We start from the raw sequence: 19,558 nt of genomic DNA on the forward strand, positions 1-19,558 counted from the left end.
GTACTTTAACCATTAAATTAAACAGATCTTAAGGGCATTGTGACCTGTAAAGTTAGCATTAAATGCTGCAGTATTTTATCATTTTAAATAATTAATTGAACATACTTGATTGATGAGCAAAAAAGCCACAATAAATATGTTAGGACATTTTTAACTATTAGAAAAAGTAATCTTAATGCAAATAATTATAAAGCAGCAAGTGGAACAGGTACATAGAAAATACCTCTTCTAAATTTGGATCATCTCATTTTCTAAACTGGAAACCTGTGCAAAGATAATTATTGTAACTGATACAACTTAGTGACACAAAGTCGATTGACAGCCCATTTCTTAATATTTACTGTGGAAAGCCACTACCCCCTTTCTAGAAGAATAAAATATTTTGAGGAGTATTTTAAAAAGGCAGGATAAAATATTTCCCCTAAAAGAGACATTTAAAAAATCTTAAGGGAGAAAACAACTCAAAGCCCCAGCTCCCTGCCCCCAGCAGATACTTTGTGCCCATTAAGAAAAACTGGGTCAGCCTATCTACAAAGCAAAAGACCTTCAGCTCCAGGGTGAAGGTATTAAGACATGAGCCTTCAGGACATAATAGGAATAACCCACTAAGACACAGAGCTCACTACATTGCATAATCTCCTAAGGCCATGTTTCACTCTCAGAAACTTCAACCAAACTTCTTAGACAACCTCCAGAGCCAGCTATGACCCCTACATAACACCTACATGGCCCCATGGGAGCATGACAACAGCCAATAGAATACATGTTGTTATACAGAAACAGGAAGCTCAAGTGCAAAGCCCAAGAAAAGGTATAAAATCCCCTCACTCTGAACTTCATGTTGTCAGCTACCCAGCATCACATGTGCTTGGTGGTTCTGCTTCATCGATAAATGAACTCTTTTTCTAATCAGCCTCCATTTTGTCTCCAGTGCCTTTCTCCTAGCTTGGAACTGAACCAGATGGATATTTCTTCCAACACTACTTAATATTTACTACTTATATATTTTCTCACAACTGAAACTCTTTTCCAGATCGAAAACAAAAAAGGAGAAAAGTTGTAATCATCAACGATCTGTTTGACAAATTCATAATAAGGTGAGGAGCACACATCTGCATCCATTGCTTCCAACAGTTAGGCTATATTTTAATTTCGATCCTTGATGTCCAACTATTCGGTGGCTTACGTCATCGCCTCCGCTCCTTCGGTCCAATAGGAAGAAAAGAAGGAGGCGGAGACTACATGCGCGTTGCCATGGTCGCAAAGTTGGGTAGCAACGAGAGTGGAGGCGGAGTGCGCATGTGTGGTTTGCGCAGTACCGGGAGTTTGGGCCTGGTAGAGATTAATCTTACCGAAGGCTGCGATGCAGGGTTCCGTGATTCGGCGTACACAGGAGTTGCTGGGGCGCGTGATTCGAAAACCGCCTCTTACAGAGCGCCTTCTCAGCAAGCCCCCTTTCCGCTACCTGCACGACGTGATCGGGGAGGTCAGGCGAAGCGAAAGAGGCGGGAAATGTGTATATGTGGGGGGGGGGGGAAGAGGAAACGGTCGGTCGTGTTTCCAGTTGCCTGGCAACTCGAGGAAGCCGCAAAAGAGAGGCATGCAACTTTGAAGGAAGGGTTGTGCAAAGACGTTCCCCAAGGCATTAGGCAGGCTTAGAGAGATGGATGGCATCTTTTCTCCATCCCGTTTGATCCAAGGTTGCATGGTCCAAGGGATGTATGTATGTCAAACCCTCAAATGGCTGTTCATCACGGGAAAAGAAGAAAAGTTGCCGCAAACTACTGATTAAAAACAGTAGTTGCACGTACAAAGGAGGGAAAATTTAGCTATCGTTACTTTTGGCTCTTGTTCGTAAAAGACATATTTTAAACAGGTTTGAAATCTCAAGAATAGAGCTATGGCTTTTAGATATGGAAGCTCAGCATTAACATGAGTGATTCTTTGTCTTCCATCTTTTCATGTGTTGAATAAGTTTCGCTTGTTTTTGCTGAAGACATAGGCCTTCAGGGAGAATTGTGTTCTGTACTGTACTAGAGGTGATATGAGGATTTAATTCTATCTATAAATGTAATTATACTGTAATGTAAGAATAAACATTATGTAACATTTTGTAGCCTATCATATCAAGTGTATCATTTTCTATTATCATATTTAGGCACAGGGGAAAGTCATTATCATTTAAGCAAGTATGAAATGCAAAAGATTATCTGGTTTTGCTATATGAAGAACTGGGTGGGCTAGTGGCTGGGTTGGAAACCCAATCATATACTGTAACCTTGAGATAATTACCTAGAATTTTTCTTATGAGTACCAAGCCATTATAGTTTTTAAATAGAATATAACTTGTTTTTATATGATTAATTCAGCCAACTGTGCCTTAGCTAATACATTAAAACTACACTAAACCAATAGACTGTGATTGGTATATGAATGTTACACTTATAGTATTTTATGACATTCATGAGTATGCTGTAAAGTCCTCTGCTTATCACTTTTTGATAAGATGTTAAGAGGATTAATCTATATTTATATAATCCTTTATGTAATGGGAAAATGTTTTTGGGACATTTATTTTTTCTGTCAACATTTTTAATTGAATTATAAATTATTATAAAATACAAAATACAAAGTAAATAGAAAAGCAGTTGAAGGGGGAAGGAAAAGAGAAGTGAGGAAAGATAAGAAAAGAAAAAGAAGCATTGACTTCCGACTCTCTCTTATAGTAAAATAAGTCATTAACATCAAATAACAACTTTTTGCTTTTTCATAATAATATGAACAAGGCATTTCTATAAAGATCTATCAGTCTATTCAGTGAAACCCCAAGTCAGATTTTCATTCTTTTCCACATCAAGCTTGAAGTTCAGAAGCGGTCTCCATTTAGAAACGGAAGTACTTTAATCAAAGTAGTCCATTTTGCCATTTCAGCCAACTCCATCAACTTCTGCAACAATTTGTCCATAATAGGAATCGAAGTATCCTTCCATTTTTGTGCATACTAAAATCTCACTGCGGTCAAAATATATAATAACAAAGTTCCAATATTTTCCCCAATGATTTTCCATTAAACTCTAAAGAAAAGTTCTGGTTCCATTTTTATCTCCATTTTCAAATTTTTCTGTAGTAGAATATGAATTATACTCCTTTTTTTTTTTTTGCTTTATCACATGTCCACCATAGATGGTAAAAAGTCTCTTTACTTTTACACTTTCATACCATGACATACCTTTATACAGCTTAAATAAGTTACCTGGTCTTAAATACCAACAATATATCATTTTACAGAAATTTTCTTTCAGATTATAATTTAATGTAAATTTTAAACCCTTTGTCCACATATTTTCCCATTGTTCAAGCATCATATTATATCCAAAGTTCCTTGCCCACTGAATCATACAATGTTTTACATGTTCATTTTCCAAATTCAATTTCAATAACATTTTATAGATCTTAGCAATAATATGTTCATCGTTACCACATAATGAACTTTCCAATTCATTTTTAACAAAGTCAAATCCATAACAGTTTTAATACAGTTTAAATCTTTCTTTTAGTTGTTGATAGCTAAACCAATGGCAAACATAACTTTCTGATTCAAGTTCTTCCCTCATCTTTAATATTGGGTCACCAGAGTTGAAAGATAAAATTTTGCAGTACATCAACCAAACTGGCTTTGCCATCATTTCTTTTCTTTTCTAAAAAAGATTTCCTGTGGTGACACATAAGGGGGATAACTTTGTAGAGAGCTTGTTTTATATTTATTCCAAACTCTTAGTATGGCAAAATGGTTATTAAAATCCATCTTAACTTTACTTCTATTATTCCTAAATAGCCGTGCCATCCAAATCTTATGGCCCTCTAGTTCAAGTAACCTCTTATTCCAGGGGCTCACCCATTCTTTTGCCCAGATCAAACAGCATGCATCAAAATACAATTCCATATCTGGTAGGCCCTCTTCCCTCTTTCCTTACCATGTCTTTGGAACATTTATTATAGGAAAGTCCTTATTTGATTGAAATGACTTATGAGTACTTGTTTAATGCAAGATGTCATTTAAGGTGAAATAAGCCCCAGGAATCAAGGAGGAAAGCAGTTGTCTCTGATTGTCCCAGCTTAAATCTTTTTCTTTGCTAGTCCTACAAGTTTGAATCAAACTTTCTTCCTTTGTTGCCTGAAAAAGACCAACATAATTGCTCTTACAGGAAGTTCTCTTTGCGACCATATTCCCTGTTGACATTTTTCACAAATGAAAGGCGTCTACAGATAGTCCTTGATGTATGACCACAATTGGGGCCAGAATTTCCAGTTGCCAAGCCACCAAATTTTGATCACATGATGTATGTAAATGCTGTGACAGTTGTAAGGGCAAGGACTGGTTATAACTCACATTTTTCAGTGCCATTGTAACTTCAAAGGATGGCTAAATGAATGATTGTAAGTCAAGGACTGCCTTTACTTGCTTGTATTTAATCATTTTAGAAGATAAGTTTTATTTTTCTATTTAAATCAGCTAGTGTTTGGCTGGATTGTTTTATAATGCTGCTTTACAGAGCCACCCCATTCAAGAATGGTAATTAAAGGTTTTTCTCAAAAACAACTGCTAGTCATCATTCTGTAATTAAAAAGTGATGAAGCCTTAAAATTGCAGGGAATATTATTGGCCTAAGTTTACTTGTTTGTAATTTGTTCTACAACAGAAACATTCCTTGAATAGAATTGTGTCAAAGGGGCAGTGTATTTTAGTTCCTGTTGAAACTTCCAATAATTCAGCACGGAGTTGGACTAGAAAACCTGTGAAGTCCTTTCCAGCCCTATGATTCTGTATTCTATGTTCTGAAGTAGATTTGGGGAACATAGAGAACTACTCTTGAAATGGGAGAAAGTTACTAATGGAACTTTTTCTCTAGGTTCAATCTATGCTTACATAGATTGAAATTTGGGTTGACTAGTTTTCCCATCTTCTGGCAATTGTACTGTTGTTTTTTACAGAACGTGGTAGACCTATGTACTGTGAGATAACACACGCATAACAAATGATCAATAATATTACTATAACCAATTGGTGATCCTTGCTCTAGTTAAGGCTACAGGTAGTCGGCACTTTACAACCATAATTGAGCTCAAAATTTCCATTGCTAGGCAAAATGTTAAGTGAATTTTGCCCCATTTTACGATTTTTCCTGCCATAGTTGTTAAGTAAATCACTGCAGTTGTTAATAACATGGTTGTTAATGAAACTGGCTTCCCCATTGACTTTGCTCTTTATAAGGTTGCAAAAGGTGATCACATGACCGCAACCATAATAAATACATGCCAGTTGCCAAGTGAGAAAATTTTGATCCTGTGGCTAAGGGGATGTTGCAATGGTTGTAAGTGTGAAAAACAGTTAGAAGTCAGTGGTTGCAAGTCAAGGACTACCTATGTTTTATTATCCCATTTTACTGGATAAGAACACTTTTAATCATGGCTATAATGTATTGCTCTGAATTCATTAATTTGTAATGCAAGTTGAATGTATTGACGATAGAAGTTTCTAAACTAGTTAGTATTCCAATATTAGCTATGGTTTTAGAAGTTTTATATGCTAAAAATAAAATTTATAAATCCTCCCAATTCTATGGAAACTTCCACTAGTTTCAATATCATAAGGAGAACTTTATTAAACATATAAAACCAAATTATATCCTAAATGTAATATGAGAATGCTATTTATTGTGGATTAATGTTATTAGTTCTACAGTTAATTGAACCTGTGCAAATTATTTTTTATACTTTAGAAAGATCCCATTAAATAAAGTTGCACTCTGTAGTGCTTATTGAAAAGTAATCAGAATTATTTCAGAAAAAACAATATTATAATCAAACGTCTGCAAAAAGTACAGTTACTTCATTGTTTCAAGATTCGATTGCTTTTAAGTGTTATATTATGCAGCTGTATTTGTATTTTATATTGTTAAGTTGTACAAAAAGTATATGCATTTGAGAGCTAGTACCATAATAACATTATCATTATTTTTTAAAGGTAATTAGAGCAACTGGTTTCATGAAAGGATTGTATACAGAAGCAGAGATGAAATCTGATAATGTTAAGGTATGTATGCACTCATCATTTTTTAATTTATAAAATATTGTATAGATGCAATTCCATTAAATATCATTTAATACAATGTGAGAATTGTACCAAAATGCTATTTTATAAATTAAAATTTATAAATTAAAAATTAGCATCACAATTTACATTGAAAACTATATCTTTTATTTAACACTATATTGTTTTATTCAGGATAAAGATGCAAAAATAATCTTTCTTCAGAAAGCAATTGATGTGGTCATCATAGTGACAGGAGAACATTTGGCAGTAAAACCTGCACGTGTTGTTGCAGGACATGAACCTGAAAAAACAAATGAATTTCTCCAAGCAATTGCTAAATGTTGTCTCAATAAGGTAAGATGTTAGTATTAATTTGTGAAATATTATCTTAATTGAATTTTAAATACAATTTCAAAGACCAGTTGAAAGAGAGGTGGTTTCAGGGGAAATATTGGACTCAGGAGAAAAGCTGAAATGAGTGTTGCGAGGGAGAATTAAGCTCTCTCTATCCAATGTTTTTCCTTTGAAATTCACTAGATGACTTCCTATGAATGCTAGAGGCCAGATTTGATGAGGTGGAGGAGGACTTGTATGTGGAAGATGAGTTCAGCAACCTAAAACAGAGGGACCGCTCCATCAAAGAGCACATCCGCGAATTTAGGAGAGTCACTGGAAGGCTACCCCCTTTACCAGAGTGTTTGCTAGTGCATTCTTTCAGAACAAGCCTGGACAAGCAAATTGTAACTGCTTACTGTGACATCCCAAACCGACTCTCTGAGTGGTTCTGAGTAGCAATAAAAGTCGAGGGCAGATTGCGCGCTAACAACATGAGAAAACTACCAGAAACGAAAGAGAGAGGTCAACTCTACCTAAGATTGCCCGGCCGATGGGGACTCACAGCAACACAGCAGGCCCTGAAACCAGCCCCCCTCAAAGTCGACTGAATGCTATAGATGTGGTGGGTGGGCCACATGGCATCTGTGTGCATTACCCCAACCCCGTTGCCAAGGCCAGAGCCACCACCCAGGACACAACTGGAACGGGACCACAAACGGGCCACCCACGCATCCTGGAAGGCTCTCCAGGCTGCAGAGGTCCCTCCCCACCCAGATGAAGGGGGGGGGGGACCCAAGGCAACAATGACCAGTCGCCAGAATCCTATGAGAGTGACGACAAGGACAAAAACAACGTAATGCCCTTTCCTTTTTCCAATACGCCTCACATCCCCAAAAACAGGAAGCCGGTGGGATTTTCAAGCCCTCATAGACTCAGGCTGCACTAGATGCTTGATCAACCTGACCACAGAGCAAAAAGACTGGCCCACCCAACCCGGTTCGAACATGTCGATGGATCCTTAATGGGGGGAGTCTATGCCACCCATCTGACCGAACCAGTGAGACTAGAGTAGCAGATCATTGGGAAGTAATTCAATTCATAATAGCCCCCCAAATGACAGACACAGTCATACTGGGACTCTCTGATCTAGACAAGAGGGGACAAACCATCTGGTAGCAAGGGGGTACCCGCATACTTAGGATAGAAAAGGGGCCCCAACTCCTTCCACAGCAGCAAGCAGTAACACCACCCAAGCAGGGAACCCCAGCTCAAAACCCCAGAGACCAAACAGATTCCAGGGGAATATCAGGACCTTGCAGAAGTATTCAGTGAGACCAAGTGCAACATTCTCTCTCCCCCCCCCCCCCCCAATGAGGGAGATTTCGCCATCGAAATCATCCTGGGGCAAAACTACCCAAACCCAAACTGTATACCATGATGCCCTGGGAAATGCAAGAAATGTTGAAATATATAGACAAAAACAGCATGAGGGTTTATCAAGCAAGACAAGCCACGGGTCGCGGCACCAGTCCTCTTCAAAGAAAAAGATGGAACTATGCGACTGTGTGTAGACTTTAGAGGAATCAATGCAGTGTGCATACACAACATACATCTCCCTCTCCCCCTCATGAAGGACGTGCTATTTCACCTGGCCAAGGGAAAAGTCTTCACTAAACTAGACCTCAGAAGCATACTACTGAGTACAGATCAGGAAAGGAGATGAGTGGAAAACACTGTTCAATTGCCCCCTAGGGAGCTTCCAATTCAAAAAGATGCCTTTGGACTGCAGGGGGCCCCAGCAGTGTTCATGCAGTTAATAAATGAGGTGCTGCATGAGCACCTCTACAATGGGATCTTCGTCTACCTGAATGACATCCTGATCTATACAAGAGACCATGAATGACCACGTACCCCTGGTCCGACAGGTACTGGAAAAACTTCTGGCAGCCAACCTATATGTCAAGCTATCAAAATGTGAATTCCACCATGCATGGCTAGACTGCCTGGACTACCGAGTGTCAAATAAGGGAATAGAGATGAGCCCAGTCAAAATACAAGCCATTTTAGGCTGGCAATCCCCTCGCACCCACAGACAGCTACAAAACTTCCTAAGGTTCGCAAACTTCTATAAGCAATTCATCCCTTCCTTTGTGAAGATTGCCAAACCCATGACAGTCCTCTTAAATACAGGGAGCCCAGGAACAAAACCTCACCCGGGACAATCTCTATAGTAGGACCTAATCTGCCAAAAGGCATTCGAAACACTAAAGGAAATGTTTGCAAAAGAACTGGTGCTGAAGCATCCTGACCCCAAACAACCCTTTGTTATCCAAGCAGACGCCAGCGACCTGTCAGTGGGAGCAGTGCTACTCCAAATAAACAACAAAAGAAACTTACAACCCTGCACCTACACCTTCCACAAGCTCACAGACACAGAGACGATGGGCAGCATGGGATAAGCAGGGTTTCGTGGTGAGATGGGTGCTGCTAACCTGGCAACACCTGTTGGAAGAGAGCCAAAAACCGTTTGAAGTTTGGACTCTCCACAAAAATTTGGAGGCTCTCAGGACCCTGTGGAAATTATTACTCAAACAAGTCCAATGGGCTCAATACTTCAACCATTTCGACTTCATAACTAAAGTACATTCAAGGGAGGAGGAACTTTCTAGCTGATGTCCTCTCCCGCATGCCCAAGTACATCCTGGAAAACTGGAGAACTAGCAGAGGACTGGAAAGACCTGGTATCGTTCCCATCTTCAAAAAAGTGTGTGAGTGTGAGTGTGTGTGTGTGTGTGTGTGTACAGATCCAGGAAACTATGTCAGGCTGATTGGTCTGACATTAATACCTGAGAAGATCCTGAAAAAGATAATCAAGCAACAGAACTGTGAACATCTAAAAGCAAGCAAAATTATAATGAGAAATCAACATGGATTTGTCAAAAATATATCATGCCAAACAAATCTTATTTCATTCTTTGACAAAGAGGCTAAATTAGTGGACCAGCAAAATGCTGTGCCATAGTATACTTGGATTTCAATTAAGCATCTGATAAAGTACACTGGATAAGCAAATATAAATATATGTGTGTGTGTGTGTGTGTGTGTGTGTGTGTGTGTGTGTGTGTGTGTTTATTTGTGCTGATAAATAAATAAAGGGAGACTAGTATAGATCTATTTCAAGCTATTTAGCTCTCATCAGCTAGCCATACCCTTACTGGGATTTTTATATATATTCCATATATATTCCATATATATTCCATATATATATATATATATATATATATGTTTTTTTATTTGTGCTGATAAATAAATAAAGGGAGACTAGTATAGATCTATTTCAAGCTATTTAGCTCTCATCAGCTAGCCATGGGATCGACAGTACCATCACTTTGTAACTGGCTAACAAATTGCACTCAACATGTATTCCTGAATGGAACTCCATCTGCATAGAGGATCATAAGCAGTGGGGTACCCAAGATTCCATTTTAGGCACAGTACTCTTCAAATATCTTCATAAATGATTTAGATAAGGGAATAGAAGGGGAACTCATTAAATTTGCAGACAACACTAAGCTGGCAGGAATAGTCAACACCCCAGATAATAGGCAGAAGGCTTGGAGGCTAATACAAATAAAGAATGGTTGCAGGAAATGGGTATGTATAATTAGTGAAAAGAAGAACTAGGTGATATGATACCGTGTTTCCCCGAAAATAGGACATGTCCTGATACTAAGCCCAATCAGACTTTTCAGGACATGAATTAAAATAAACCTGCCCCCAAAGTAAGCCCCCCCCCAACTACTAAAACGACCCTGCTGGCCATGAACCTGACCTTGTGCGGGGAAGGCTATGGCGGTTTCCATGCCCCCTTGGCAGTCCTCTGGAGTTGGGCCAGGCCTAGCCGATCCAGGGATTTTTCAGCAGCCCACTGCCTGGCCCAGGTGTGCACCTCCAGGCTCAACCACCGGTCTCGCACTTTGGTGTTGGCTTCATGCCCGAACCCAGTGCCTCCCGCCCACATGGCGGGCACCTCCTCAGCTATTTGGGAAGCCAGCCACCACCCCCAGCTCTCCTGGCCAAGCAGAATTCCTGTCCTCCAGAGGGAAGCACCGCCAGTGCCAATCTGCAGGACAGTGGCAGGCTGATTTTGCAGCTGCAGCACTGCCAGTTCGAGTATCCCAACCACAAGCTGGAGAACTGAGGCCTGCAGCATCAAACCCCCCCCCCCCAGCAGCAGCATTCCTACAGCCCGGGAGAGCCACTTTTCAATGTGTCTCAGCAGCTGTCCAACCAGCAACTGCAGCACTTCGAAGCGCCCTCCTACGTGACCTGGCCAAGAGACCCCATTTCAATTTGTGGAGTGGCAGCGGTGGCACAGGCATGCACAGGGCAGCCGCCTTAGAGACCCACCTGTGGCCCTCCCCTATCCTGGCCTGCCTGGGGACTTCACACCACTGGTGCCCAAGCATTTTCTGCCACCACCAGGCTCGTATCTCCAGGTGGCTCTGCAGCAGTGCCAGAATGCAGCACTGATGATCAAGCAGATGGCGGCCACACACAGCCAATCTCAGCGCCTCCATCCGCCTGGCCTGCAGCAGGTCGGGCACCACCACCATCCTCACTCTGCTGGCGGCCATGGTCATCACCAGTCCCTGAACCAGCACCCAAGCAAAACTGCTTTTAAGGCACAGAAAGGTGCTTGGTTCCTGCCATTTCCTTGCTTTTCTGACCGGGAATGGGCGGGTTACAGGAGCTTTCACCCCGCCCCATCCCCTGCCCTACTTGCTAACCCCCAAATTGCACCCCAGCGTGAAAATAGATCAAAAAATTGGTTTTATCCAAGTTGAGGATAATCTATTTAAACAAATAAGAGACCAAAGTTTAATGCATATAAAGAGGATATATAATGTATTAATACAGATGGATTCGGAAACAGAATTAGTTAAAGATTGCATGATAAAGTGGGCAAGAATTTGGGTAAGGAATGTGAAATTCACACAAGCCCAAAACCTGAGAGAAAATTTCTACAAGATGTTCTATAGATGGCATTTAGATCCCAAAAAATTGGCCTCGATGTACTCGAATTTACAACCCAAATGTTGGAGATGTGGTTCTCTTGATGCTACATATTTTCATATATGGTGGACGTGCCAAAAGGTTAAGGCATTTTGGATAAAAATATGGTGGATTATACAAAATATTCTTAAAAAAAGGATAAAATTTACTCCTCAGTTATTTTTGTTAGGTATAATTACTGATTGTACAGTGGTAGAGGTTAATCTGATCTTGCATTTAATAACGGTAGCGAGACTGTTGGTTGCGCAATACTGGAAGAAGGAAGATTTGCCTACAATCCAAGAATGGATACTGAAAGTCACAAATTTAGCCGAGATGGCGAAAATATCTGCATATCTTAAAGACCATTCAAATGAGAGATACAAACGAGATTGGAAAAAATGGATCGATTATATACAAAATAAATATGGAACTAAGAAATTCCAGATAGCCTATGCTTAAGATTAGGAATGATTTGAACTGTTTAAAGTTAATTTAGCAAGGAGGAGCTAAGTTCAATGTAAAGAGGTTATTAATTCCTTACTTTTATTTTTTATCAATATATCTTAGACTGTGGTTGTTAAATACCCATACCGTGTACGGGTTCTGGGAAGTCGGGGGGGGTAGGTTTTGAGGGTTCGGGGGGGAGGGTGGGGGAGGGAATTATTCTAGGTTTGATTTTAAAGTAGTATGAATGCGCATGTATATTGTCTTCTTTTATAACATGATATTGTCAATGTAATGATATACATGTGATTATATGTCATGGAAATGAAAATAAAATATTCTAACCAGAGAAATTGGATATAATTTTTCAAGCCGTCCAACCCATAGGTTGCTAATTACCTTGCCTCATAGGTATCTTATCAAATGCCTAGCTGAAATCAGGATATATTATGTCTACATCATTGATACAATCAGTTACAAATTTTACTTCATTATAAAGAGATAAAATCATTCCACCAAGGTGTTTAGATAAAGTTTTCTTTATCTACATTTTTTCCTTTTTATTTTGAAAATAGGGGGAATATTTGGTCATCTGGTACTTTTAACAGTTTTCAAGATTTTGTATACCTTGAGTTGTAACTGCAGTTGTGACTAGAATTGCTATCACTAATGATGTGATTATAAAGCATGATGTCATGCTATCATAGCAATGGCAGTCCAGGCAGCCCTAGTTGTAATTCCAGATGTGTAGGTTTGAAAGCGAAAAGATCTCAGGTAAAGAATGTGGAAGTGCCACAGGGGATGGAGGGGATTCCTGGAAGGTCCAGTGAAGACCACATATGAGTTGGGGAGGAGGTGCTGCAATAGGGTGCAAACTCAGAAAGGTCAGGAAAAGGTGAATGCAGGGAAAGAGTGTGGAATGTGGGAGCATAGGGATGCTGAGGAAAGATAATTTGGGATACATGTCAGTGTGCAAGTGAGCAATAGGAAATTGGGGAAAGAGGATGTGGGATATGTGCAGGTGCAGGGCAGCCAGGGAAAGGGCATGTGGTGCATGTATGTATGTGAGCACAGAGAACACAGAAAAAGGGAATGCAGTTGTGCATATGTGTGCAGAGCAACTGAGGAAGGAGAGCATAGGGTATGTGAATATGAAAGCAAGTAGTCTAGGAAAAGAGACTTGTGGGTGTGTGCAGGGAGGTCAGAGAACGAGGGTGCTTGATGGTGTTCCAGTGCAGGGAGTTGCATGTATTCTATTAGATTAGGCCTCCTCCGACTTCCATCAGCCGGTCAATGTCGACTGGCAACCATGCGGAGGAGAGCCTTCTCGGTGGCAGCTCCGACCCTATGGAACGAACTCCCCGTGGAGATTCGTACCCTCACCACCCTCCAGACCTTCCGCACAGCCCTTAAAACCTGGCTGTCCCGACAGGCCTGGGGTTAAAGATATTGACCCCACCTGAATTGTATGAATGTTGTGCTTTTAACGATGTATTGTTTTATGTGTTTAACATGGTTTGTCCTCCCTCCCCCTGAACTGTGAGCCGCCCTGAGTCCCCCCAGGGAAAAGGGCGGCATACAAATAAAATATCTATCTATCTATCTATCTATCTATCTATCTATCTATCTATCTATCTATCTATCTATCTATCTATCTATCTATCTATCTATTAGTTTAATGTGCATTTCTTTTATGTAGCTTTCCAGTGATGAAGCTGTTCAGAAAGTACTTGCTGAAGAAAGATCTTTTAAAGAAAAGACACCATCTTCATCTAAATCTCAAAACACAGAATCTAAAACAGAAGAAAGTAGATATCATAGAGAGGTAATTTGAATAACCTGCTATATTTAAAAAAATAAACATAGGAGTCTATATGTTGAATAAAAAAAACAGAGAAATTGTTTTGTTTCTTTATTTACTGGGTTTCTGTGCTGATTCACTCATAAAAGAAGCTAAGTGATAATTGAGTGAACTCAGGTTAAAACAAAATACATAAGAAATATAAAATGGTCATTGATTTACAACAATAGTCGACCCCAGAATTATGATTTTGTGATGGTCCTTAAGCAAAACACTGATGTAATGATCTCATTGAACAACCCCAATCCCTGCTCTTCTGGTTGTCATTAAGCAGAGCTTGGGATCCCTTGGGGTGAGGGAAGGCCTGTGAGGCCTTCCTAGCTCACATATGGCCTACCTTGAGCCTCCCAGGGCCTTCTCCATCCTCTGAGGAACCCCATGTTCTGTTTCCTGCACTGTTGGATCCCACAACCTTAGTTCTCCTTCCCCCACATTACTTCTCAGTCCATTTAACTTTTCCAAAGATTGCCTTTCAGAAAGAGAAGAAGTCAATAAACTATTAGGGAAATCTTGGATTGAGAAAATTGAAGCCACTTCTGGGATAGCACAATGGGTCCTCTGTATAGAAAGGTCATGGGGCAGATTGGCCAGTTCTACCCAAAGGTAATATTTAGAAAAAGTAAGTGAAGTGAGGCATGTGGCTTGAGAGGCAAGCCCAAGGATTGTGGGGACCCAGCGAGGTGGAAGATAGGCCCAAGCAGGGGATAGAGGAAGATGAGGGGGGGCCACTGTAACATCTCTGTGTCAATCGTAAAGGTGGGTGAATTGCCAAGTGCCAAGATTTTGTTCATGGGATGTTGAGGGCATTGCAGCCATGACTTGGGATACAGGTCATAAGTCCCTTCATTCATCACTATTGTAATTCTGAATGGTCACTGAAAGAATGATGGTAAGTCAAGGACTGCCTATAAATCAAAGCAATCTTCAGGTTATGACCACTTGGTTCAGCAACCATTCAAAGTTATGAGGGGGATTTAAGACTAGCCTGCAAAGTTACAGCTGTTGCAGTATCCCTATCTATGGTACCCATTCACCCACCTGTGTTCCATAGCGCCCACCTATGGCATTCAACTACCTGTCCAGATTCCATACTGCCTGGTTGTAGCACACAACAAGCTGTTCATTTTGTGTAACATTTCCCTATGGTAGGTACCCTTCCACCCCTCTTACCTGCAGCTTTCAACTGCTGGCCTGCTTATCTGAGATTCCCGCCTCTTCCCAATTAATAACCCATGCAGTCCTAAGATTACACTAGCAACCAAGAATACTTGGATTGCTGTCATGAAGCAATACAGTCATGTTATACCACATTTTACAATCGCATCACTTATTAACAGAAATTATTGTCAAGAACTACCTATAGTGAATCCCAAATCTATCGTAAGCCATAAAGGGTTTTAAGGGTGATGGCTCACATTTTGAATTGCTCAAATATTTTGAATGTAATTTTATTTTTTGTATTTTATTATTTAGGGAAGAAGTGATTCTGAAATAAAAGACAAAAGCACAATTCAGGACCAAAAAGTCAAAGAAGAATTGAAAGAGGAAGAAAGCAAGCAAAGAGAAAATGAAAAATATAAAGATTATGAAAATAATCCCAATAATTTTGATAAAACTGTAAATGAAAGTGAAAAACATGAAAAAGAGAGAATCAAAAATAGATTATCCAAATCAGGAAGAGAGCCAGAGAAAATTAGAGACAAAGAAAAAGGAGAAGTGGAAGGAGAAAAAGAATGTGATAAAGAAAGAGACAAGGAAAGGAAACAATATGAGGGAGGAAAAGAAAAAGAGCGGTTGCGAGAAAAAGAAAAACCTAGAGACAGGGATAAAGACTCTGAGAAAGTCCGAGACAGGTACAAAGAAAAAGACAAAAGGAGGGAAAAGGGTAAAGATATAGAAACCACACGAGAAGAAAGAAAAGACAAAATGGACAAAAAGGTAATGTGTAACTAATTGTTAATGATAATTGGAGTTAGCAGACATTTTGAGCAAATTGATATAAAAATATGTGCATTTTAGAATCACTTTAGGTGAAATGGGCAAATAGGTGTAAAAATTCAGTAAATAAATTTACTCAAAAATTTAACTTACCACCTAGTTATTTAAAGTATGAACTGCAGTCAAACGGATACAGATGCATTTCTAAATATTAGTTTTAACAAATTCTAAGGCAATTCTTTTGAAAGACAAAACAGTTGTAGACTAGCTGCAGTATCTTTTTAAACATTTGTTCTTATAAAATACATGATTCGATCATTCTCTTATGATCAAAAGTTCTAAATACTTTCAGAACTTTCATTGTTTATGTCATGTAAATAGTAAATATCATAAAAGTCTTTTAGAATAACTAGTATATTACTTTTTAAACATAGAAATATTATGACATATAGTACATCAAATAAATAACAAAAGCTCTGAATGTACTTAACTCTAAGAGAATGATGTAATCAAGTTAGCCAGTATTTCACTGGGAGATTTCTTAATTGTTCCAGGTGAAAATAATGGTTTATTTGGTTAGCTCTTATGCTAGTAACGTGAGATAATTGAGTATGGTCTTACATTACAGGTAGTTCTCAATTTACAACAGTTCATTTAGTGAGCGTTTTGAAGTTTTGAACAGCACTGAAAAATTGACTTATAACCATTTTTCACATTTATGATTGTTGCAGCCAATGTTCCCTCTAATTTTTTTTCAGTGTGAGCGGAAAAGTATAGTGTTTGAGCGGTACATTTTCATGCCTGAGCACCTGAATTTTTTTCACAGATGTCACCTAAGACAACAATGAAATCAGTGTTATTTGAAACTCAAAGTTATGTTTATTCAAGGGACCCGCTTAATTAAAAAGTGTTCTATAATATCAGTATGACTTATAATACTGCAAGTCTGCAATATTAAAATACTTTTATAGGGGATCCCCGGGATCCCCCGAAGAGATCAAATCACAACCAGTATGCCACCTTCTTGGTATATTGTTTTTATTTTCATTGAGTTTTTTAAAATGAGCATTATTTCATTCTTTTTTTCTTTATTTTTGATTGGTATTTGCAATTTGTGTTAATTCTGTTCATACATATAATATAAATGAAAAACCCAGCTCTCTTAAAAATCTTTTAAGTTCTTTGTGGTGCTCTCTTTTAGAATTGGCCAACTAATATTTCTGTTCCCACAACTAATGCCAGGCAGAGTTAACCGAAAAAGTAATTTTTCATGAAGGGACATTTTCCTAGTATTTATGAATAACAGTTCATATTTATATCTGCTAGGTTCAGCAGAAGATGACCAATTATTCTAAAGCTATTATTGTTGCTTGTATCTCCTAATTTCAATATTTTTCTTGACACTCATTATATCTTGCAACTATTTGCATTTGACAAATAAATAGGGTAAGTGATTATGCTTTTTAAAGACATTTAAGTAATTGATAGTAATTAGTATTTTGCATGTTGTGTGCAAAAACTGAGTATTCCATACTGGGGGAGACATTCCCCAAAACACAGCAGGAACAAAAAAGATAACATTCCCTCCCCCTCTCCTAAAAATCTTTCAACTGGAAAGTTCACAATAATTACATGCACTAACCTCTTAAAGGAGCCGTTGCAAATACCCATTTTTTTACCTTTTACTGAAATGTGAAAACTCAAGATAAATGTTTTTAATTCATTGCTAAGGAGGGAGGGGGCAGGGGGTGTTTATTGTTTACTACTTTATTGAGGTCTTCAGACCGTCATCCTCCGTCTTGCAAAAAGCATGATCTCACACCCACTAAAACTCCCCTCCACCTCAGTTCATACCAGCATTATCCCTTTCTGCAGCCACTTTTTCTCCTCCCTCCCCAAGATTTCCCCGCCAATACCAAGAGGAACAGGAAAAGAGGCGCCTTCTCTGCCCGAAAGCCAGCCAGAATCCCCCAAAGCGGCCAGTTAATGAGCTTCCCCACTTCAGTCAAGTGAAGCCTCTGCCAGGAGGGGGTGGATGCAATCCAATCTGAATGGGAGCCAACAGCTGTCACTCGTTCCCTGCTGGCTCTAGATTGTCCTGAGAACCGGCAAGTGTTAGCAAGAGAGGGCGGAAGACGCGCACCTTAGAGGGAACACTGGTTGCAGCATCCCCATGTTTACAGGATTTACATTCAGATGCTTGACAACTAACTCGTATTTATGGTGGTTGCAGTGTCCCAGGGTCATGTGATCTCTTTTTGCAACTTTTTGAAAAGCAGTGTCATTGGGGAAGCCAGATTCACGTGTTACTTTATTTATTTATTTAATTAATTAATTAATTTGTATGCCGCCCAATCTCAAAGAGACTCAGGGGGCTTACAAGTAAAAAAAGGGAAAGGAAAGGACATACAAAAACAAGTCGGTCGCTTTGCGGAAGACCGGAAGGGTAGTAAGGGTCCGGATTTCCGCAGGGAGATCATTCCATACAGCTGGAGCAGCAACAGAGAAGGCCCTCCCCCGGGGAGTCGCCAGCCGACATTGACCAGCAAATGGAATCCGGAGGAGGCCTAATCTGTGTGATCTTATAGGCCTCAGGGAGGTAATTGGCAGGAGGCGGTCTCAAGTAGCCAGGTCCGATACCATGTAGGGCTTTAAAAGTAACGACTAGCACTTTGAAGCGTGTCTGGAGACCAATGGGAAGCCAGTGCAGCTCACGGAGGATAGGTGTAACGTGGGTGTACCTAGGTACACCCACTATCGCTCGCGCGGCTGCGTTCTGGACTAACTGGAGTCTTCGAACACTCTTCAAGGGCAGCCCCATGTAGAGCGCGTTACAGTAATCCAGTCTTGAGGTGACAAGGGTGTGAGTGACCATCCGAAGGGCTCCCGATCCAGATAGGGTCACACCAGGCGAACCTGGGCAAAGGCCTCCCTGGTCACAGCCGACAAGTGATATTCTAACGTCAGCTGCGGATCCAGGAGGAGTCCCAAATTGCGAACCCTCTCTGAGGGGCGTATAATTTCACCCCCCAGGCTAAGAGATGGAATAGCTGGACCATCTTTGGGAGGGAGCATCAATAGCCACTCCGTCTTGTCGGGATTGAGTGCAAGCTTGTTCGTTCCCATCCAGACCCTAACAGCCTCCAAGCACTGGCACATCTGAAATCATCTAGCCTGAGCGACAAGCTCAGGCAGCCATCTTCCTAGCACATGCGCAGATCCTTACTAATTTAAGAACTGCAGTGGTTCACTTAACAAATCTGGTGAGAAAAGTTGTAAAGGGGGCAAAACTCACTTAACAAATTTCTCACTTAGCAACGTAAGTTTGGGGCTCAATTATAGTTGTAAATTGAGGATTACCTGTATTGATTTGTAATAAATTAATGTGACAACTTTGAAGAAATCAGTTCAGCTTGCTATATAACCATTTCAGCTTTGATATGAAATATAGTCACTGTGTATCAGTGATACTGTGTATCAGTGAAATTTCTAGGACTAAGAATTGTGTTAAATTAATCCACGGACAAACTTATATGAATCTGAAATCCATTGGGTTCATTAATAATGGGGTTTGTTGATTCAGACTTTGAGAGCAGAATTTTATGTATATAGTATTGCTTATTAGCACTTAGCAATAGCACTTAGATTTATACACCGCTTCATAGTCCTTTTACAGCCCTCTCTAAGCGGTTTACAAAGCCAGCATATTGCCCCCAACAATCTGGGTCCTCATTTTACCGACCTCGGAAGGATGGAAGGTTGAATCAACCTTGAACCGGTGACATTTGAACTGCCAAACTGCAGTTAGCAGTCAGCTGAATAATCTG

At 39.8% G+C, this 19,558-nt stretch overlaps 1 protein-coding gene across 2 annotated transcripts in view; it reads left to right on the plus strand.

The window, feature by feature from the left end:
• The first annotated feature begins 1,284 nt into the window (after positions 1–1,284).
• The window catches only part of TRAF3IP1 (TRAF3 interacting protein 1), a 78,604-nt gene continuing 60,330 nt past the window's right edge, over positions 1,285–19,558 (plus strand). For both annotated transcript variants that reach the window (XM_032214721.1, XM_032214722.1), the window contains exons 1-5: positions 1,285–1,486; positions 6,026–6,094; positions 6,287–6,448; positions 13,632–13,757; positions 15,267–15,731. In XM_032214721.1, the coding sequence (XP_032070612.1) occupies positions 1,364–1,486; positions 6,026–6,094; positions 6,287–6,448; positions 13,632–13,757; positions 15,267–15,731 (945 nt within the window). In that variant the 5' untranslated portion in view covers positions 1,285–1,363. The remainder of the gene's footprint in view (positions 1,487–6,025; positions 6,095–6,286; positions 6,449–13,631; positions 13,758–15,266; positions 15,732–19,558) is intronic.

Source organism: Thamnophis elegans, chromosome 3, assembly GCF_009769535.1.
Source record: "Thamnophis elegans isolate rThaEle1 chromosome 3, rThaEle1.pri, whole genome shotgun sequence".
Classification (NCBI taxonomy): Eukaryota; Metazoa; Chordata; class Lepidosauria; order Squamata; family Colubridae; genus Thamnophis; species Thamnophis elegans.